This window comes from Plasmodium cynomolgi, chromosome 13 (genome assembly GCF_000321355.1).
Source record: "Plasmodium cynomolgi strain B DNA, chromosome 13, whole genome shotgun sequence".
Classification (NCBI taxonomy): domain Eukaryota; phylum Apicomplexa; class Aconoidasida; order Haemosporida; family Plasmodiidae; genus Plasmodium; species Plasmodium cynomolgi.
The window spans coordinates 520,604-543,471 of NC_020406.1; the positions used below are offsets into that span (position 1 = coordinate 520,604).

A 22,868-nucleotide genomic window follows, 5' to 3' on the forward strand; every position below is an offset into this window, starting at 1 on the left:
GGACACTCCGCATGAGGGCAACCGCTTCACATGAGGGCAACCGCTCCGCATAGGGGCAACCGCTCCACATGCAGACAACCGCTCCACATACGGGCAACCGCTCCACATACGGGCAACCGCTCCACATACGGGCAACCGCTCCACATGAGGGCAACCGCTCCACATGCGGACAACCGCTCATCTCGGGGAAGGCCCTCTCCTCACTGCTGCGCGCAGGCCACTCTCTGACCCTCCATCTCGGGCTGATGATCTTCGTCATCGTAGGCATCCTGCTGCTGCTGTTTGCTGAGTCTCTGTTTGAGGTATTCCTTATCGACCGGCTGGCACGTAACAACTTCACATTCGCTATTTTCCAAATCGTAGCTCTTTTCAATTTCATTTTGCTTTTTTAAAATCTTCAAAATTTCCTTCTTCTCATTTGTTACGATTAAATCCATAGGATACTCCACCTCAAAGGTAATGTAGAGGTTCCCCTTTTTAAATGGATCCTTATACGTTGGCATTCCTTCTTCTGCGATTTCTCTAATATCTCCATGTCTCACAAACCCAGAGTTTGTACAGTCAACTAAAATTTTCCTCTCATCCAAGTGCATAATTTCTGCAACAAAACCGGTTAGCGATTCGTACAAGGAAATTTTATGTGAGATAAATAAATCGACTCCTTCTCTCCTAAATAGCTGATGTGGTTTCTCATTCAGTATGACGACAAGATTTCCTGTAATTACATTTGGCTTTTCGTCTGCTTCACCATTGAACACAATTTTATGTTTATTTGGGGCTCCCTTTGGAATATAGACTTCGATAATTTTTCTTGTCTTTAAAACGCATCCTCCTTTACAATTTGCACACTTATCCTTTTCGTTAAATATTTTTCCCTTTCCTCTACACCCATTGCAGGTTACTTCAGTCTGGTGTAATACACTAGAGTGATACCTCATGTAGGTCTTTGTTCCTCTTCCGTTGCATTGCTTGCAGTCCACTTTGGCATCCTTTGGTCCACCATGACCTTCACAATTGGCACATATAACATCTTTACTTATGGCTAATTTTTTGGTCGCTCCGTTGTATAACTGCTCCAGAGTTACTTTCACTTCGCTTACAATATCTTCTCCTCTCTTTTTCTTTCCCTTTCCTGCATTTAGTATGAAGTCAAACAGGTCAGTTGCCTCGGTTGGCTGTTCTCCATTTTCGAGACCTTCCTCTCCGTACTCGTCGTACAATTTCCTTTTTTCCTCATCAGCCAAAACTTCGTATGCTCTCGAGATCTCTTTAAATTTTTCTGGGTCTCCTCCCTTATCTGGGTGATGTATTATAGCTAATTTTCTGTAAGCTTTTTTTACTTCATCCGTGGTGCAGTTTTTTTTTAAATTCAAAACTTCGTAATATTTTGAATTGTTTACCTGAACGGAGGGGCGCAAATAAAAAAAAAAAAAAAAAAAAGAAAATTTGTATGAACTGTTCAGGCGTTTTACTTATTTATTTTATATTTTTTTTTTTTTTTAGCTAGCTATTCATTCGTAAAACTACAGTTCGGCGTTTTCCATTCGTTGTCCGCAAAAAAAAGGGAGCACGTTGGAAAATTCGGAAAAGAACAAAGCCGGAGTAAGGCAATGTGGCGGCTTCGATGTTGGTATAGCCACATTTGACTTTTCCACATACACAGCCTTAAGGGCCAGCACACCACACAACTCGCTGTTTTTTTCCATCTGTGTACGTACGCAGCATGACACGTGTTAACCAAAACTTGTGCGCGCGGGCTGAGGCCCAGCTGCACGTGGTTACATGTATGTACATATTTGCATATGCGAAGGGGTGGATAACTTGGTATAAGGAAGCATGTTTTTCCAAGTATGTACAAAGGCATGCTTCCATATGTATGCAAATCTGTGTAGGTGGATTTCCCCCGCTGGGCGCCTTCGCAGCTCCTCCTCTCTGTTGCTCACTCCTCTCTTGCTTACTTCTCTTTTCCTACGGGCCTGTTGGCCGCCCATAGAATCAAAGGGGAAACCAGAAGAGAAAAACATTTTTCACTTTCTTAAATGTAGGGGATGTGAACTGTACTTTTTGTAAAATTATCAGCTTTGGGAAACTCTACAAATGATAACTCTTTGAGTTATGTGGAGCTCAATTCATATGGCTGTGTTTTTAAGGAGAAGAAGTTAACGCAATTTTTTTTTTTCGTAGGATGGATGGAGAAAGATGGATGGAGAAAGGTGGATGAAGAATGGTGGATGTACGTTTTTCTTCTTCTTCTTGTTCCTTCTTTTAAGGGTTCCTTTTTGGTCGCGCGTTTTTTTCTCCTTTTTTTTTTAATTTGGCTTTGCTCATATGGCACGTGTTCGCGTTTGTATTCGTGTACAAATAAGTATGTAACGCATGTACGCACGAAATGTATGTACGTTTATGTATGCATGTATGGATGGATGGATGGATGGATGTACGAACGTACGTATGCATGTATGTTTATGTACGTTTATGTACGCTTATGTATTATGTATGCATGTTGGGGGTACCCCTTGCTAATAACAAGCATGTACGTATGTATATATATTATGCACGTGGTACGTATGCGTAAAAATGCTAAATGATGTAGGCGCTGGCAGGCTCGCATGAACAATGGCTTATGCAGTGTACGCGAACGTTTTTACTCTTTAATTTTTTCCCCTCCTTTGGTTTTTCCTTTTCTTGCTTTTCTTGCTTTTATTATTTTTTTTTTTTTTTATTTATTTTTTTTCTTGCCATTTGATGTTCATGGCTATTTCGAAAAAAGCGCACGTTGCAGCTGCATCGGTGGCCATTTATTTTTTTTTTAAAGCCCCTCTCCTCCCTTGGCGTTTGCGCACGTGTAGTGTAGCAGTAGTAGTAGCAGCACCAGTAGTAGTAGCAGCACCAGTAGTAGTCGTAAGTGGTAGGCTGGTTATAAGTGACAAGAAACGCTTGCACGTGAATAAAGGAAAGTACGCGCGCGGCTGGGTGGGTAGTTTGATGAAGGAACATTCGTGGATATATATATGTACCTTTTCCATACACTTATGTTATGTACGGTTCAACTAGGAAAAACATGGGCCTATTTTTTTTTTTTTTTTTGCCCATTTCATATTATGCTACGTATTTATGCCTCTGCTAATGGTGATGCAACTCTGTACGTATGCATACGTACATCTCGAATGCGTGAATTGTATTATGTAAAAGTCACGGTGGATTCTTTTAAAAGCGCAGAGAAGGGGAAAGCTACACGTGGGCCATCATTAGTTTGACGCCAATTTGTGCGCATAAGCAGGCACATAGCAAGAGCCGCGAAATCAAATGGGCCAATATGCCAACATATGTATGCATCTCTACGTATGTTTGCATTTCTACGTATGTTTGCATTTCTATGTGTGAATGGCGCGCTTACACCAACTTCTTTTATTTTTCTGTTCGCCGCTTAGCACGCTGGAAAAAAAAATTCGTAGTTGACATGGGCTTGCCCTCTCGTGATCAGGTCACATTTGGATGTTCGGTTTGTCTTTGAAAAAAAACACCCCTTTGGTGGAAAAATATTTTTTTTTTTTTTGCGTCACTAGGCAACATATGCTGCCTCGTTCGTGGTCACGGTTACGTTTGCCAACACGTTAGCAGCTGCGTTCATGCCACATATTCTCCGAGACACGCGAAAGGTTACCTTCCTCCAGCGTTTTTCCAACCAAAAAGTTTCAATTTTTCGTTGTTAAGCTGAAAAGCTGTACAATTCATGCACATACGTATGCACAACTTTTTTTGTGCTAAAAAAAAAAAAAGGGCTTGGCTGAAGGGGAGGTCATATGTGTGCAATTCTTTTCCGAAAAAAAGAACCAAGTGGTAAAAATGGCACTCCGCGTGTAGGCAGGCGTATCTCCGTACTTTGTTCAGCACATCTGGGTGACATTGTGAGAAGTTTGCCTTTTTTTTCGCAAGTGGTGACATCCGTATTATGGGGAGCGCATTCCATGGGTACACTGTTGTGAAGGGCACACCCGCGACGGATAGGGGAATAGAAGAATACACAGACATAGGGGTATACCTCCATAGGTATAGATAAATACAAAGTGGAGAGTGTTCCATGTGAACACCTCTCTGAAGTAACGCCCAAATTTGTTCAGTCCACTTAAACGACTCGCTTTTACACACCTATTATGTTCCGCAACTACCCCCATGAGTGAAGCGCACATTTTGGCTGTCCTCCTCTCGGAAGAAGAAAAACTTTTTTCATTACACAAAGTTTTTCCCAAATGAATGGAGATATGGAGGCTGTCCAACCAAAGCCCCCTATCCGAGTTGTACACCACGTTTGAAAAAAAGTGGTGAATTTTTTTTTTTTTTTTTATTCCAACCCTGTATCATTCATGTAGCAAAATTGAATAAGCAGACGTTGGGTTACCTTCCCACTTTGGTACTTTTTAAATGCCGCCTTTCCCATTTGCTCATTTCTATGCTCAATAAAAGTTGGTCAGTTAAAGGGGGGCATATACAAAACATGCGGATGGCGCTCCGCTTGAGTGGAACACCTCTCAGCTATTTCTCCACAGAATGATCATCATCATGTTGATATTTAATGCGTCGCGTATTTTTCCCTAATTTGAAAGGTGCATGCGTTTTTATGCTTGTCTCTACGAATAAAGCACACACAGAAGTGATACAGTGGCACAGGTTAGCTCTCATACCAACTGTGAAGCAACCAATGGGGGGGAGAACCAAAATGAAGTCTCCATCGCGCCGTTGCCAATTTGCAAAATGGAGAAGGCTAATTTTTGGTGTGCTCACTTTTCGTTAGGATGCCTTGTAGTGGCACTATTGTTTGAGGCCTCTCCATCTTGATAATTTTGCCTGACTTGTTCAGACGAAAAAGAAAGCTATTTTTAAAAGTGTTCAAAAAGTGATTACATATAGGTTAACAGACTGTGTGCGTAGATAAGGAGTCCTCCACTCACCTCTCTCGAGTCGCTGCAACTTTTTTTTTTCCTCCCTCCCCAGAAATGCGCCAAATTGTTTTCATAACCCGTTGGGAGAAGGGAAAAGAATTAGATCGCTCAGTGTACGGTTAGAACAGCGTGAGGAAGGCCCACATGAATGAACTCTCCACCCATAGTGCAGTAAAGGCATAGCGTGAAAAAAAAAATCCACGCTGGGGAAGAAGCCCGCGTGATGGATTACATGCACAGGGAGGTAAGAATAAGTTAGAAGTTTTTTTTTTTTTTTTTTTTTTTTTTTTTTCAGTTTTGCAAATTGATATTGAAAAAGGCACAAACTGTTCGTGCCAAGGAAGGCGTTGTTTTCTGTTCACGCGAAGGAGAGAGGCTTCCCGATTAGCCTCCCTTCGTTCTGCCCCTCGTGAGGTTATCCCGAAATAGGTAAGGGGCAGAGGGGTTGCACTGCTTTTGTGTCCAGGAAGGGCAACATCGTGCCTGAACATTGCATAGCAAAAAAAATAAGCAAACGTAGGGGGGGGAAAGAGAAGCCCAGTTAGGCTGATACGCACGTGGAAGGACACACGTAGAGGAAGCACGTAGAGGAAGCACGTAGAGGAAGCACCTACAGGGACGCACTTGCAAAGCGCCCCCTCGTGGGAGTGTCACCACATAACATTTTTTGCTACAAACAACCCCGTGACGAAAAATGGAGAAGGGGAAAAACCCAGTGGAGCTAGAACTTAACAGAGCCCCCCAAGAAGTCAGCTTGAGCGCATTTAGCATCCTTTTTAGCGAAATCGTGCAGTACTGCTTATGGAAAAGTAAGCGAGGATACCGAATTGAAGACTCCCTACATGAGATGGGATTGAGAGTTGGTTATAAGCTAAACGAATACCTACCACACAAAAATAAAACGAAGAGATGTGTAAGTATTATAAGCATTTTGACTTTCCTGTCTAAGCACTTGTGGAAATATTTATTTCAACACTCCTCAGATTTACTTAAATCACAAGATAGCATATATGAGTATATGCTTTGCGACAAAAATATTTTATTAAACAGATTTATTAGCGTACCGAAGGATTATGGAAATATAAACTGCGCTTCTTTTGCAGCTGGCATTGTGGAGGGGATGCTGTGCAGCTCTGAGTTTCAGGCAGAGGTAACGGCACATACGGTGTATGAGGATGACAAGAATTTTAACACCACCATTTTTATAAAGTTTTATCCGGAGGTTGTGGACAGGGAGAGGAGTCACTGATGTGGGGGAGGGGCGGGGCGGACATGAAGGAAAAGAGTTTTATTTGGTTAAGAGGCTCGCATATCACCTCCACATCGCTACGTTTGCTGTGCTTTGCTTTGCTATGCTTTGCCACGCTTTGATTTGCTTTTTATTTTACTCCATTTTGCTTTTTTTTTTTTTCTTTTTGATGAAATTTCCAAATGGGCATTTTCACACCTGCGGAAATTCACGCCAGCCGCTCTGAGCAAATTCGCGGATTGCTCCGTTCCGTGGCGGCAGTGCGGGTGCCCGGCCACGTCGCCCCCATTGCAAGCGATGTCACCCAGTATAACTTCCCCCCCCCTGTTTGTGACGCCCATGTACACACGCAACAACAGAACAGTAAACCTGCACAAAAGTAGAGTACCCACCTGAGGGAACCCACCCTTTCCCTTTTCATGCACAAAAATTTGCGTACCCATTTTTTGGAAAAACAAACTTGCTTCCACAAGGAGGAGTGTCATATTAGTCGATCATTTATGCTGCGTGGTTAAAAATTTTGGGAATTCGTACCCAATATGTGTGTCGTATTGTGTATGAAGATTCTCCCCCTGTTGGGGAGTAAATCGGGGGTAGCGAGCGAAGGGGTGAATGAATGCCCTGTTGGGGGGACGCCTACACGGGGGGGTTCCAAAATTTTACACCCTCCTGGGAAAAAAAAAAGGAAAGAAAAAGAAAAGAAAGAAAAAGAAGAGAAAAAAAAGAAAAAAAAAAAATATGTATGAACGTACGTATGAACATACTTACGAGCACACCCGCTTCCGCGCGAACTTGTATGCCTAATGCAGCCTGGGCAACCGGGCGGGTCCGCTCCTGAGCCAGCCCGCCGAGGCTGGTTCAAATTAGTTCAGTCCCCCAACCGGCCTTGAGAATTTGTTTCTCCTACCCGTGATGAAAAATGAGGGATCAAACCCCCCAGGGCCCCTTCCACCTTCCTAGCCGCACCGGGGTGATCAAATGATATAATTTTCTCTTAAGCAGCGCATATGGAGGCTGGGCAGCGGGGCTGCCCCACCTGTACGACACTACTTTTGAGTTGAATGCACCTTCGCGCATCAGCGCAATCGTACATACGTATACGTACACAATTGGCGCGAACCGCTCTCCTTCCCGGGATTGGATATTCTTCAACTGTTGATTGCGTGCATATAAAGCCATGAATCGATCGCCCGGGATGCTCGTGCTCAACAGGCACTTCATATCCACTTTAGAGAAAAAAAAAAGAAACGGTGAGAGAGAAAAAAAGAAACGGTGAGAGAAAAAAAAAAGAAACCGTGAGAGAAAAAAAAGAAACCGTGAGAAAAAAAAAAATCAATGGGAAAAAAAAAAAAAGTAGTGGAAAAAAAAAAAAAAATAAATCTACAGAGAAATTTCCATACGGCGTATGCCCCCCAAATGAACCCATTTCCCCCCTGTCACGTAAAAATTATCAACGTGCAGATAAACCACCAGACAAATTTTTTCTTTCCTGTTCGTTTCACTTAAGACGAAGTGCCCCCCCTTCCCCCAAAGGGGCTCTATCATCAGCTAACCGTGCAAGTGGGCATTACCACCTGTTTAGTTTTGTGCTGCCATTAAGCGAGATTGCGCCATTTCCATTTTGCCAACTCGTTTCTATTTTGCCAACTCGCTTCTATTTTGCTTACCCTTTTCCATTTTGCTTACCCTTTTTCTTTTTTCCACCCGCCATTCGCTACATAGGGCACTTCTTTTTTTGCGCGTAGCCGATTTGGCAGCTCTCCTTCAACGGCGTGTTCTGCCAAGCTGCCATTTTCACTGTGCTGGTCTTTTTGCTTACTTCCCCCTCGCAGAACGACACACATGTGTAACTTGCCCGTATACTCCCCCCCACCACCATCCTCTCTGTAGTGCACCATATAGTAGAAGGTAGAAGCGCAAAGAGGACACCCTCTCGAAGTGACTACATACGTTATAATCATTAATGTGAAGGAATTTTTTTTTTTTTTTTTTTTTTTTTTCTGGGAGGAGAAACGCAGAAAGGTGGAATGCCTTTTTTCCAGAGGTGTTGTGCATGTTGGCATACACACAAACAGTTTAAGAAAGGGCTGATACAACGATTCGGAAGAGAAGTAAAACTCAGATCAATACACGAGGTGAGGTGTGTTACCACTCACATGTTCGTTACGTATTGCTTCTTTTTTACTTTTTCGAGGCAGTGTTTTTCTCTCCGCCGCTTTCATTTATCCCCTTTTTTAATTGGCTACATTTGGTGATTTCCATAGTTGTGCTGTTTGAATAACGCGAGGAGAATTCGAGAGCTGCTCACGTTGGAGGCGGCGTCGTACTTCCCCACTGCGCTGCTACTGTAGCTGCTTCTACTGCCAGTGCCGCTTCTACAGCCAGTGCCGCTCCTACTGCTGCCCCCCCCGCAAGATGATTCTATCCAAGCGCAGCAACAAGCTGGCCGCGCTGCGGAACTACTACAGCGTGTGGGTGGGGTACAACCAAAATGTGCAGCAAGTAGGGAACTTCAAGAATAGCCTGAACTACCTGTTTAGGCCAAAGAGTATCGGAGTGATCGGAGCGACGGAGAGGCCAGGATCTGTAGGAAATTCCATCGTCAAAAATCTGATGCAGGGAGAAGAAAGATACAAGTTATACTTTGTAAACAGTAAGGGAGGAAAGGTATACAACCGAGATAGCTACAAAACAATTGGAGATGTTCCTGAAGAAAGTATCGACTTGGCAGTGATAGCTGTTCCAAGGAACCACGTACTAGGAGTGATGAAAGACTTGAGTCGTAAAAATGTAAAAGGGGTAGTAATCGTAACTGCTGGGTTTAAAGAAACGGGTGCAGAGGGAATAAAGCTAGAACAACAAATCATAGATGTAGCAAAAAATAATGGGATCAGAATTATAGGTCCAAATTGTTTAGGAATTATTCACTCGTATCATAATATGAATGCATCCTTTGCTGATAATAAAATATTGAAAGGGAATTTTTCTTTGCTATCTCAAAGTGGAGCTATCTGTTCAGCTGCTTTAGACCTATCTCAACAACATAACATCGGATTTTCACACTTCATTTCGGTAGGTTCTATGTGCGACGTACAATTTTATGAATTAGTGGAGTATCTCTTTTACGATGAAAACACCAAGTATATCCTACTCTATGTAGAATCTATCGGAGATATGAACAAATTTGTTTCGGTCTGTAAAAAGGTCTGTCTGTATAAACCCATTATCCTTTTGAAGAGTGGAAAAACAGCCAAAGCAGCAGAGGCAGCCATTTCACATACGGGTTCTATGGTAGGAAATTATGAAATATTCTATGCATCTATGAAAAAAATAGGGGTTCTAGTAGTAGATAATTTTGAAGAATTATTTAATATGTGTAAAATACTTAACCTTTCTAATTACCCAGAGACGAATGAAGTTTGTGTAGTGACTAATGCAGGAGGACCAGGAGTCCTTTTAGTAGATAACATTGTAAAAAATGATGGAAATTTATCAAAACTTAATGAAGAATTGAAGAACAAACTAGATGCATTTTTACCTCCTTCATGGAGTAGAGCCAATCCGGTGGATATCCTTGGAGATGCTTCCCCATTGTTGTATAAAAAAACGATTGAAGCGTTACTAAAAGATGAGCAATTTAAAAATATAATCATTTTGTTATCTCCACAAAGTGTTACTGAACCAATGAATACTGCAAAGGAAATTATTACTGTGAAGGAGGACATAACAAAACAGGGAAGACTCATCCTTTGTAACTACCTCGGAGGGACATCCCTGGAAGAGTCTACCAATCTTTTAAATAAAAACAACATACCCACATTTGTTCACCCGGAGCACTCTGCACAAAATTTATTAAAGCTGTATAAAAATATCATACACATACAAAATCTGTATGAAGAAATTCCCACCTTTTTGGCAGATGCAGAACAGAATCATTATGTGAATGGAATCATTTATAAGCACCACTTTGGAGACGAAGTAGATGTGGCTAACTCAACAGTGGGAAAAAAAGAAGGAGAAATTAAACAACAAAAGAGTAACACTACCCCAGAAGAAATAATCCAAAATGCATTAAAAAAAAATTATATTTTAAATGAATTTGACTCGAAAAAAATTCTTCAGAGTTACGGAATACCAACAGTTTCAACAGAAATTTTTTACAACTTGGAAGAAATAGAAAATAATATGGATAAGGTTACCTTTCCATGTGCTATGAAAATTTACTCAGATACGATTACTCATAAGAAAGATATCGGTGGAGTGATCCTAAATATAAATAGTAAAGAAGAACTGATAAAGTCATATAAAACGATCCACGAGAATGTAAAGAAACACAAATTAGAAAGTGAATTCAAAGGAGTCACCATTCAGACCATGATAAACACTAGTGATGGAATTGAATTAATTTTAGGATATTATTTTGATGTGAATTTTGGACCCGTTTTGTTATTCGGTTCAGGTGGATCATATGTAGAAATATTTAAGGATAATGTTTTGTTGATCCCTCCTCTGAGTTATTCCTACACACACCATATGATGAAGGAGACAAAAATTTATCATGCCTTGTTAGGCAAATCGTCGAGGTTTAAAAAATGTGATATGCCAAAGCTTATTAGTAAAATAATCAACTTTTCTGATCTCATTTTGGATCTCCTTCCCTACATCAACGAATGTGATATCAATCCTTTGTTCGTTTCTGGCAGTGACATCGTCGCGTTGGATGCTAGATTTACTCTCCGTAAAAATGTGGACGCGCAGTCGTTCCAGGCAGCCAAGAAGAACTCCCTGTACAGCAGCTTTGCTAAGAAGTACCCCGTCGAGATGGTCTTTTTTGATGGGGAGGAGAAGCAAGAGAAGCAGCAGAAGCAGCAGGGGGAGAAGCAGAGCGATGTGCCCTCCCATGAAGGCGCCGTCCCACCGCTGCACCTCCCCAACCAGTTCGCCTCCATCACCAGGAGCATCCACCCCTACGACGTCAAACTAATGCACACCTTCCTCCAAAACAACGCCAAAGAGTTACACCACAGTACCTTCTTCTTCACCACGGAGGAGAGCATCCAGACGAAGCTCTTTGCCTACGAGCTGTGTAATGCGGACTACGACCTTTACAATGTCATTCTGCATATGAGGAACAGCAAAGTTACTGGATTGATAAAAACAGAAAAGAGACAGGACTCCAACCACTGCTATACTTATGCAACCGATGTAGCCACTTTTACTCACTTGATTCAGAAGTTACATACTTTTTCGAGCAAGCAAAATTGTACGTCGAATTATGTTTACCTTAAGAAGGACTCCCCCTTTGCGGAGCAACTCAAGTCCATGTCCTACTCGGTGGACTACGAGCAGGGGGATGTAGTCTGCTACGTGGGCGCTACCCAAGCCGGCGCCTAATGCGCAAGCGGTTGAGCAGGTAGGCAGTTACGCGGTTAAGCAGTTACGCGGTTAAGCAGTTACTCAGTTACGCCGCTACTCCGCTACACCGCTACACCGCGTCAGCATTGGGGACCCACCCCCAGCCCCAAAAAAAAAAGACACCGAATAGTGCACACGTGGCACCTCCTCCCCGTGGAAAAAACTCCGCACATTTTCAACTTTGCCCATTTTAAAGTAAAAAGATTTCGCAAACCGTTCCATGTTGAAGGGTTAACTGGGCGGTCGCCCCTCACTCGCTAAGCCAAGTTAAGCGAAGCTACGTTGAGCGAAGTTCTTTCGGCTAACCGCAGCTCAGTTCTTTCGGCTAACCGCGGCTCAGTTCTTTCGGCTAACCGCGGCTCAGTTCTTTCGGCTAACCGCGGCTCAGTTCTTTCGGCTAACCGCGGCTCAGTTCATTCGGCTAACCGCAGCTCAGTTCTTTCGGCTAACCGCAGCTCAGTTCTTTCGGATAACCGCATCCCAGGTCGGATGGTTCGATCCTTCTGGGCGCGGGAAAAACTGCGCAGGGGGGGCTAAGGCGTTGTGACAAAAAAAAGTGCAATCCCTAAGTGACCCCTATGGCGAAGCCCAAGTTGGTCCTCTCGTCCCAGGGAGGGTTGCGCCAAACAGGGGCTGCGCCATTGTGTTGGTACTTCCGCATATGTAGGTACTTCCGCATGTGGTGGTACTTCCGCATGTGGTGGTACTTCCTCCTGTGGTGATACTTCCGCCCCTGTTGCTACTTCCGCCCCTGTTGCTACTTCCGCCGTGTTGCTACTTCCGCCCCTGTTGCTACTTCCGCCCCTGTTGCTACTTCCGCCCCTGTTGCTACTTCCGCCCCTGTTGCTACTCCCACCCGTGGTGGCTACCCATGGGATGTGAGGCCACGCCCAGCCGCGCCCCCCGGGTAAACCATTTGCACAGTGTGGGCCCCCCCGTACTGCCTGCGCAGAATGTTCTCGCGCAACTTGACGCTGAGCAGCAAGTCGTCGTAGCCACACACATCGGAAGAAAAAAAATCATTCCGGTTGAGGTAAAAATAAATCGTATTGTCAGTCTTCCCCTGTAAGTAAGACGAACTAGCACATCTGATAATTTTCAAATTTTCAAAATTTAAATTATCATGAGAGGATGGCAAAAGGGACAGACATTCAGTGTGTAACAGATCATCGTATAACTTGATCAATTTGGAATTTTTTTCTACAATCTTTTGATGATATAAAAAACAGTCATATAAAATTTTCATCTCGTTGATTGTGGCGTTTTTATATACATACTGAAGAGCTACGAAAATTTCTTGTGCAATTTGTTCCAGCTCAGTTGTGTGCACGCTTTTACTTGTCCCTTCTCCCTCCATGGTGAGCAGTGTGCACACATAGAGAAGCTGAATTAAACACGAAGTGTCATACAAAGGTAAGTAATCCAGGACGCACACATTCAGCAGATGCTTGAGTGTATTTTTCTCTCCATAATTTAGCAGAGTGAGGAGCAGCAGGTGGAAAGGTAAAAAATGAAGAATGTACGGATTGTAAATCTTCCGAGAGATATACTTCTTATGAGAGTATTCCTTCATGTGTTTTTCACCCGATGGTTGAAGGAGTTCTTCCTCCTTGCTAATCCCCCCATCGTACTTTCCCCCCTGATGAGAGACATACAAGTTTTTCTCTTCCAAAGATAAGTGTTCATTTTTGTTATTCACAAAATTTTCTATGTTGATAATAACCAAGTCGAATAATCCCTCATGTCTAAGTTTAGATGACAATAATAAGAGGAGTACATAGGAGATATTTTCTGGAGGCAATAATTTTATTTTATTAATTTTTTTTTCAAATTGGGAATGTATATATGTATTTTCTTTTAACCCTAATCTTTTATATGCACTTAAAAATTTTACAAAGTTTTTGAAATTGCAGCTGCTTCCATCTGTATGCAATTGCTTGACCTTCTTGTTCACCAACTCGATCAATACCTCATGGGGGGTATCCAATCTGCTACAAGCCTCAAGTATTGTGAACCCATCCTTATCATAATAATCGTAATTGGTTACAATTCTGTTCATAATATTAGCAGAGGTATCTGCATCTACGTATAAGTAGGACAAATTTTTAACTATGGAGACTAACTCGTTTTTGTAATCATTTATGTTATTATTCAGTTGTGACATGAGTGGTGATTTGACAACTGGGTGATGCAAATTTAATTGCTTGTAAACGTTGGTCAATAGTTTTACTCTTAGACAAGACCTGATGTTAAATAGGTCGTTCACTCTGTTGCACACAACTCCAAGTAGGGTCTCATTGGAGTATTTTAACTTGGTGTAAATTTCTAATATCTTAACCAGCTGTGGGGGGAAGAAATCTTCACAAAAATCGTACACATGGTTGGTGATCGTCTTCACCACCTCCGCGTCACATCTCCTCTCCTTGCTTATATCACTCAACAGTTTTATCACCTGTTCAGGAGTTTTGCTTCCTATCTTCAGAAGGTGGTCATACTGCCAGTACACGTCACTCCCTCGGTGCGCGTGCTGCGGATTTGCGGCGTGTTGCAGATTTGAGGCGTGTTGCAGATTTGAGGCGTGCCGCTGATATGCCTCCCCCTTGCTGCACGAACTCAAGCTGCGTGAATTGGGGAGCTGCCCCCTTCGGATTTTCAGGCACCTCCCCACTCTGCCCGGAAGCGCGGCCATCGGGGGGGAAGCGACGCAGAAGCGAAGGGAAATGTAGCGATGTTTCGATAGAGAGAAGTACGCCCCTAACGGTGTAACTACTCTTGGGAGGGTCCCTCGCAACGAAAAAAAAAGCGCCCTACGATTAGCGCCGCAGGATCAGCGCCGCGCCCGCTGTTCACCACTTTGCGCTAACCCCAGTTCATACTTTATTACCCCGTGGTGCTGACACGGGGGATGAATTCGTATGACCAAATGAGAACACCATAGCATGATGGTTAAATAATCCAAAGAGAAAAAATTGCGCAGCGTACGTACACGCATGCTAATTTGCCACTTTAACCGTTTCGTAACTTCTATGCTGCCAGCCCCGCTCTGTCGCCTTTTTCTCCCCCTACGCAATAGTGCACATATTTTGCGTATGCGCCAAGGGCGAGCGCGCGTGAAAAGACCCCCCGACTGGCCATTTTCTCCTACATTCATATTATGCATTCCAAGAGAAATTTTGACAATCCCTTTCGCCTTGCAAAACGGCGCGAATGCAAGTATGCCTTAGTGTGTAGTGAACTTTTTTTCTGCATTTTTTTGTCCTCCTTAGACCTTCATCGTGGGCTCAGCTTTACCCAGCTAGCCATTTTTGTGGGATTTTTTTTTTTTTTTTTTTGTGCAGGTAAAAATGGCACAACAAGTGTGCAAATTAGCGAAATGGCGAATTAGCCATCCATAACCTCCTTCCACGGCTAGCCAGCAACTCAGCCAACGGCGTACACCTCCGGGGGTAAAAAACAATAACACCGTTAATCCACTAATTACGAATTGTTCAGGTTGTTGAAAAAGTTCCACTCGCTTTGGTAAAATGCACACAAATGTACGATTGTAACATGTGCAAGGGAGGAAAAACAGGTGTGGAAGAGAAGCCACGTCGCGATGTTGCAAACTAAGCGCTGCGACGAGGGGCCACTCTGTGTACTTCTTCCCACCAAATTTGCTACACTCGACATGCACCATTTTAGGCGCACTGACGATCTGCTCAAAAGGTAAGGGGGTACACATGCACACAAATGGGCGCGTGGACGCACATGCTCGTGCGGACGTATGCACATTCGCACGCACAACAAATCTTTAAATTATATTAAAACGAATGGGGCTGAACAATGCGGATTAATAGGGGGGTGGGCAGCGCGGCAGAAAAGGTACAAGGGAGACCCTTTCGCCGCGCATTTGTCGAATCGGTGCGACAACATAAAAGTGAAAAGCAGTGACGAATGCGAGACACGGAAAAAAGGGCAAATGGAGGGGTGGCTGCTAAATTATGCAAACTTGCCAAGTGGCAGAATGGCAGAATGGCAGAATGGCAAAATATGCCAAGGTAAGGGGGCACTTCCAAGGGGAAGCGGCAAGAAGGGGAAACACATCACGCCACACCGACTACGTAAAGTATCGACTAGGCGGGGAGCCACATCACGCCACACCGGCTACGTAAATGACGTAGTCGAACCACGTGGCCAGGGTGAAAAGCGAACTGCCCGCGACGTACATGTAACAAGCTGAATTGTACCAGCTGGGGTAAAAAAAAAGAATGCTGGCAATCGTAAACAAAAATCCCCCAACTAAATTGGACACGTAAACAACTAAAACCTTATAATTCATGCTTTTTATTTTGTCAAAATCTATGGCAATAATAAAAAAGAGGGCTCCAACGAGGAAGAAAATACTTCCTACAACGAAGGTCATAATTGCAAAAAAGTCTTCCTTAAAACAGCAATAAATTGAACCTATTATAAAAATAACACAGCCGATTACGTAACATACATACCCAAGGAATTCATTTTTCTTTTCCCTGCCAACGTTGAGAGCACCGATTACATTGCTATAAACACACATAACACATGCTATGGCAAAAATGATACAGCCAGCTACGTATAACTTTGGGTAAAGAAAGAATGTACTTCCTATTATAAATAAAATCATACTGACAAAATTTGTGTGAAATTCCCATGGGCACTTCAAAATGTCTGTAATTTTTACATTATTTTTTGCATTTGTTTGGTTATCTTTGTCTGATGCCATTTTTCCTTTTCCAAGAAATGAGCTTTCGTTGTCTGTAAAAAACCCACAAGACTTGATTTTATTTTTTTTTGCAGAATTAAATTCCTTCTTTCCAATGCCCCCTTCTTCAATATCCATTGTCCTCGATTCCGTGGTGGAATTGCCATCATATTCTTCTGTATGACTCGTTACACTTTTCAGTTCATACATATCTGCTTGTGCGATCGTTTTATGTTTTTTTTTTTTTTTTTAACTTTTCTCGATTTTCTTTCTTCACCTTGGAATAAATGGAGCGCATTTTCCTCAGACCACCTTCTTTCGTTTTATGCCGCGGGCTCCTGCTGTGCGTACTTACACCTGCTGGGAAAGCGGGCGCATATGAAGCGAGCAGCACATATGTGCATACGTAACGCGTACACGTGTAACGTATGTACGCCGCCTTCTCCTTCGCCTTCACGCACACGAAGATAGCTGTTCGATGAACACGCGCGGCGGAGAGGGAGACAGGGGGGCCTTACTGTTGCAGTGTTTTTGCTTCTCTCCTGTGCGTGTCCCCTGTTCGCTTCTTCTGTTCGTTTGTCCTTTTATTTTTTCCTTTTTTTCTCCTTTTTTTTCTCCTTTTTTATGTTTTAACGCGTCCTAGTGGATGCAAAATGTTTATATATACACTCGTTCGGGGGGATGATGCCTCTCGCAATTGTGTATATTTTTTCTTTTTGCATTTTTCTGAGCGGCCGCACGATTTTTCGATTTTGGCGCGGCGCGGAACAAATCACCACAGTAATTTAATTACACTTGTTCACACGTGTGCGTTGGAAAAGAGGTGCCGTGGGGGCGCGCCGAGAGGAACAGTCGACGCGGAGCGGTGAAGGGGGAAAAAGGAAAATGGAAAAAGGAAAAAGGAAAAGGGAAAAAGGAAAATGGAAAAGGGAAAAAGGAAAAGGGAAAAAGGAAAATGGAAAAGGGAAAAAGGAAAATGGAAAAAGGAAAATGGAAAAGGGAAAAAGGAAAAAGGAAAGAAAATGCTGTGCCAATGTACCAATGTCCCAACCTACCCGTGCACAATTTTATCACTGTGCCAATCATCGCAGCGAAGAACTTCGAACTGTACGCTGCGGGAACACTCTGGGAAAACAATGACCTAGGAAAGGACGCGAAAACAAATCACCAAACACGGCAACATAAAGGGAACGCCGCGTTTGTACCTGTTTTTCCAACCACTCTCATTTTATATCGTTACATTGCTTTGCAAACCGTTGCGAAGGAAACGGGCAAGTGAAAATGTAAAAAAAAAAATAATGAAAAATAAATAAATAAATCAACGCGTAATGCAACAGCTGCAGGCCAAATGGGGAATTCTCCCCACCCGTTCGTTCAGCCGCCACAAAATGGCGAATATGTGTCGCGCTGAAATGTTGGAAGTAATAGAGGTAAATAAAAAAGTCAGAAGGAGGATGTGATTGCCCTAAAATTTATACCATTCAGCTGCTCGACAAATGGTGGAAAAGTGCAAAATATATAGCCTGACTTGTTCAGGCAGATTTTTTTTTTTATAAAAATGGGTTAACGCGATTTTGCGTGAAATTTCGGAAAAAAGGGGGGGGGGACTTCGCTCGGAGGAAAAAACGCCCGAATGTATACAGTACATGCGCGGGTGCAAAAAAGGAGAAAACGGCGGAGAGGCAGGGCGGATTAACAACAAAGATTAACAACGCAGGTTAACGAATCAGGTTAACGAAGGAGAGGAAAAAAGCACCCCTGGGGGAATTTCCCAAACGCGGTCAACCGAATTAGCAAAAAGGGATGGTCTCCTCCCAACGTAGGCACTGCAGGGCGCAGCCGAAGCTGCTCATATACGAAGAAAGCGCACAAAAATGGAGCTGCTGCACATTATGGTACATAAAATGTACAATCACTTTCATGAGTCCCACGCAGGTCGAATGGTCCAGGAGGTACCCCGAAAAAAAAACGTTTTTAATATCGTACAGTTGGCTGTGAATGTAGGCCTGTTGGACTGTGTTAAAAATTACGATCGAGAGTAACGACTTGGATAGGTCGCATTCGTATTTATTGAGTTCTTTTTCTTCTTCTATTTCTTCCCCCGGAACGTGCGTCTGAACGTGTTGATAATCATCCCCATTGTTCCTGTTAAGATGGAATTGGTCAACCTGGCCAGGGTTACCTTCTACACAGTCATTTCCAAGGTTCACATTTTCCCGCCTGACTTGTTCATAACATTTTGAGGATTTTTTTTTCTTCCCACGGGTGTTTCTGCGAAATTTGCCATTGAACAAAAGACGCTCACTTCTTGTGCGGCCTGCACAGCATCCTACTTGTGAGTAGACGTTTGTCTCCATTTCGGGATCACTTTGGCATTTCGTGCTCACCATGAGGATATGTTTTTTTCTCCAATTTGGTATTTTCCGCTTGGTTAGGCCTCCCTCGTGGGGAAGATCCGCGTCGCTGTGGGAGTGGAAGAGGGGGTGGCTGAGCGCGGTGCGTGTCTTCTTCGCTGTGCGTGTCTTCTGCGCCGTGCCGGGGTAGCCACAGTGGGGGATCTCCAGAGGGTCATCTGCACAGCGGTCACAATCGAAGGAGGCACAATCGCAATCGTGGTCACTATCGAAGGAGTCGCAATCGCAGTCGCGGTCACTATCGAAGGAGTCACAGCGCGCGCCCCCGCCCAAGGCACCCCCTTGCACCGGCGGACGTCCAAACAACCCCTTAACGTTAGCCATGTGCTGCGCCTTGCCAAAGAACGAGGCAGTCAAATCACTGCTCAGCCCCGCGTTGCCGTAAGAGGTACCATAAATATCCCCAACGGACATGTCAAACGTTTTACTGTCCCCACGTTTCGCTAGCTCACAGATTCTTTCTATGGAGCAGAGCTTCCCCGTTATTAAACAGAACAAGCCAATAACACTTTTGTACGAAATGAAACATGAGCCAACACGCGTGACAACATTATTTGAGCTGACCAAATGGTAAGTGATGCCTCTTTTTACAGTGACGAGCAGGTAAGGGTACGTATCGTTAATTTCTCCCATTTGGCTCAGGAACTGTTTTCGTAGCCTATTTTTATTTTCTTCCCCCTCCGTTTTGTTGCTACCTTCCCCATGTGTACTCTCCTCCCGCACAAATTTGTATAAAATGTTCGGATAATATTTTCCCAAAAAAAAAGTGCGCTGTTGATACACTTTATTTCTTCGTGATAGGAGAGGTCCTTCATTTTTTTTAATTTAAAAATTTTTCTCCTAAGGTAGGCACTCCTTTTCCCCGTGAGATTTATTACCATGTTTGCGATTGTCTTTTCTGGGCATTTGTTCAGAGCTTCATCCAAGCTGTTCAGCTTTATGGTAATGAAATAAATTTGAGCAATTTGATCCTCCAGCAGTGGGTCTTTCCCGTTATTCCTTTGCTGTGACGCTTCCCCTGATTGGGCTTCCACGAAATGGTGATACACACAGAATGGTTCCTCAAAGTGGGTACCCATTTTTGACGGCCAAATTTGGAGATGTTTGTTTTTTTCTCTATCCTGACACAGTACAAGCAAGTGAACAGGGCCCACAATGAGGTGTCGTATGGTTAGCATATAAGCATATATATCCTTCTGCATTTGGAGGTACTCTCCATTCAAAGTGTGTGTATCCGATTTGAATTGGGACCCTTCACCGGAGATACAATTATGAACCGTTTTGAGAGAAATAATTTGTTTTTTCGTTCCCACGTGAGGCTGAGTGTCCTCAGTTGAGTGGCAATTCTCTCCACGCGAGTCTGCACCGATTCCACCGTTCATTGTCTGCTCAGCGTTAGTCCTCATTTTCCCCTTCACCAGAATGCTCGTCAGCCGGACGTGGTTATAGGAGCATTCAACGCCCACGGTGTTACCCATTGTTTAGGTGCAGCTTTGCATCGAACAGGGGAGCGGCGCAACGGGAAGGAAGTGATACTGGTATGGGTGCAACTGGAAACGGTTAAAACACAAAACAGCAAAAAGGGTAGTAAAAATAAAGTCAAGGATGGGACCGGAGAAGTCCAGAAGGCAAAACTAAGGTGAGTTACGGGTAGGTTGCCCTGCGACTGCGACTGCGACTGCGACTGCAACTGCGATTGCGCCCCTTGTTGAGGCAAACGCAATTTCTTACGGTCAACGTGCAGAAGCAAAACGCCTTTGCGGTGTATACCATGCGCATTGAAGGAGCTTACATAGGGACCCGCTAACGCGCGAGTGAAGGCATATAATTCGAGCTGCACACAACAGGGGGTAGGGGGGGGAAGCAGCACATTTTTTAAATGGCTAATGTGCTAACTTCCTTATGATGCACCCACTGTATGTAGGAGGTGTGGAGGTACACTCGTCCGGTCATCCTCCCCCCACCCACATTCTTTCCTACTTAAGTAACCACCAGCTGAAGCCACCAGTGACTAGCACATAACAACTTGGAGAGTTTATCTCGGCCATTCGTTCGAGTCGTCGATGGTTTGTTCACTTGGCTACCTCCTCAGGGGTAACCGCTCTCGCACAAAATGGTGATAAAAAATAAAATAAAATAAATAAATAAAAATTGAAAATTTAGGTGATGATTATGTGAAGCATAGATACATTTTAAAGGTACCATTTATTTGCGCCTTTTTGTTAATTCTTTTTTTTTTTTTTTTTGTTCCCGCTTGGGGGAAAAAAAAAGTAAGCAAAATTGGCTATCACCATTTTGTGAAGTTGTTAAAGGGTATGCCGCTCCCCCTGCAGAAAAACACGTCCGCTCACTTTCCCCTTTTTTTTTTTTGCTTTTTTCTCCCCATTTGAGTGGCTCGAAAAATAGCCACTGCAAAGCTAGTCTGCAAGCCGATGTCGACCTGCCTGCGCAGGGTGGTCTCCTCATCATGTGCACACAACGTATGTGATTCGTATGCGAGCGTTGTTAATTCGGAAATTGTGTGCGTTGTGGATGTAGCTTTTATACCCTTTGCGGATCTACCGCAGCGTCTCCCCATTTTTTTTTTTTACGCACCGCCTCCAAATGGGACATTCACCAAGGCGCAACTCTATGCAGGGTATCTCCGAACACGGTGGGGATTACACACAAATGGGTCACCCCCCAGGGCGGCATTTAAAATTTTTTTTTTTTCTTCCAACATTCGAACACGCGCATGTTGTTACTTTTCTGCACAAAAAGGAATATAAAAACAGACATAAACGTAAACACAACCCGGTGAAAGGTGTCATTACTTGAGGAACCCGTTCACACCCATTTGTGCAAAAATTACGCCATGCATTTGCCGCATGTGGGTGTTCTCCGAAAGTTACTCCAAATTTGGAGAGCAGACCGATGGGCGCGTTCACTGTGCATAATCAGCCTATTCGCACCGAGGGGCCATAAAAGAAAGTGTTAGTAAAAAAAAAAAAAAAAAGAAATACCAAAAGGGGTGCATGGATACGCATGACTCCATTTGGCAGCATACCCGCAGTCATACATCATCCACCGAGTTAGAAGAGTTCGAATGGGGTTTTCCCAAATGTTGATCGTTACGCCGATGATTAGTGTGACGGTTGCGCCATTAGACATGTGCACTCGACACGTTGTCCCCCCCGGTCTCCAAAAAAAAAAAGTGAAACACCCGTGCAGGCATGCGCATATGTGTCCGATGAACCTCGCAGATGTGCATACGCAGCGGAGGGGGAAAGTCGCACTCGTGATGGAAGTGCCCCGCAGAACTGACCAAGTGTAACCGGATGGGTGTTAACAGATTTGGTGCATACACTTCTGTCCGTCCATCTATCTGTGTGTCAGTCTGTCCGTATGTCTGTCAGTCTGTCCGTCCGTCTGCCTGCCTGCCTTCCTGCCTGCCTGTTTGCTTTCCCTTTCGCTGCTTTTTTCCCCCCATTTGCGCCCATCCCCTTTGGGCAATAAATCTATAAAAATATGTATGCACCATCGGGCAAAGGAAAACGTAAACACTAACGCGTCGCAAATCATTCCGAGGAGAGTGACCAATCGAGCGGCAACCGCGGGTCAATCGCGGGCCAATCGCGGGACAATCTCGTGCGGGGTTATTTTTTTTTTTTCCTTTACTCATTTGATGGTTTCAAAATAGGAATCTAATCTGTTAGCGAAATTTTCGGGGGAAAAGACAGGCAAGTGGGGTGATACATAAATTGACGACCCAGTCTGCTGGTTAATTTGTTTTCTGGTTGGCTAGCTGGTCGGCAAACTGCTTCCCGAACTGCTTCCCAAACTGCTCCCCTAACTGCTCCCCTAACTGCTTCCCGAACTGCTTCCCAAACTGGTTGCATCGTTTTCCCCTCCTGACGAACGAAGCATCACGTGCGCTTTGGGGCCATGTTCAGAATTTTTTTTGGAGACTGTCCCTGCTCAGAAAATCTTCCCGCAGTGGCCCCTAAACAGGTGCAGAGTCCCCACGAAGAGGAATTTCCCCTCCGTCTTCCGCGAAATTTGGCGCTGAAATTTGCCGCTGAAATTTGCCACTGAAATTTGCCGCCGAAATTTGCCGCCGAAATTTGCACCCAAAATCGCTACATTTGTGAAGC

General features: G+C 43.8%; 6 protein-coding genes across 6 annotated transcripts; 2 read left to right on the forward strand and 4 right to left on the reverse strand.

Moving 5' to 3' along the window:
* Window positions 1-200: 200 nt before the first annotated feature.
* PCYB_132110 (DnaJ domain containing protein) lies at window positions 201-1,706 on the reverse strand (the record flags this gene model as incomplete). Its single annotated transcript, XM_004224235.1, has 3 exons — window positions 201-782; window positions 1,341-1,400; window positions 1,572-1,706. The coding sequence occupies 3 exons, from the start codon at window positions 1,704-1,706 to the stop codon at window positions 201-203; spliced, it is 777 nt and encodes a 258-aa protein (XP_004224283.1).
* A 4,027-nt stretch (window positions 1,707-5,733) lies between these two features.
* PCYB_132120 (41-2 protein antigen precursor) lies at window positions 5,734-6,189 on the forward strand (the record flags this gene model as incomplete). The annotated part of the gene is made up of 1 exon (XM_004224236.1): window positions 5,734-6,189. A coding segment is annotated over one exon (456 nt), but the record flags the coding sequence as incomplete, so codon positions are not given.
* Window positions 6,190-8,604: 2,415 nt separating this feature from the next.
* PCYB_132130 (acetyl CoA synthetase) lies at window positions 8,605-11,583 on the forward strand (the record flags this gene model as incomplete). The annotated part of the gene is made up of 1 exon (XM_004224237.1): window positions 8,605-11,583. One exon carries the CDS (start codon window positions 8,605-8,607, stop codon window positions 11,581-11,583), a length of 2,979 nt encoding a protein of 992 aa, XP_004224285.1.
* Window positions 11,584-12,469: 886 nt separating this feature from the next.
* On the reverse strand, window positions 12,470-14,545 carry PCYB_132140 (hypothetical protein; the record flags this gene model as incomplete). The annotated part of the gene is made up of 2 exons (XM_004224238.1): window positions 12,470-14,131; window positions 14,489-14,545. The coding sequence occupies 2 exons, from the start codon at window positions 14,543-14,545 to the stop codon at window positions 12,470-12,472; spliced, it is 1,719 nt and encodes a 572-aa protein (XP_004224286.1).
* A 1,200-nt stretch (window positions 14,546-15,745) lies between these two features.
* Window positions 15,746-16,531, reverse strand: PCYB_132150 (hypothetical protein; the record flags this gene model as incomplete). The annotated part of the gene is made up of 1 exon (XM_004224239.1): window positions 15,746-16,531. A coding segment is annotated over one exon (786 nt), but the record flags the coding sequence as incomplete, so codon positions are not given.
* Window positions 16,532-19,373: 2,842 nt separating this feature from the next.
* Window positions 19,374-20,213, reverse strand: PCYB_132160 (hypothetical protein; the record flags this gene model as incomplete). The annotated part of the gene is made up of 1 exon (XM_004224240.1): window positions 19,374-20,213. The coding sequence occupies one exon, from the start codon at window positions 20,211-20,213 to the stop codon at window positions 19,374-19,376; it is 840 nt and encodes a 279-aa protein (XP_004224288.1).
* Window positions 20,214-22,868: the final 2,655 nt, after the last annotated feature.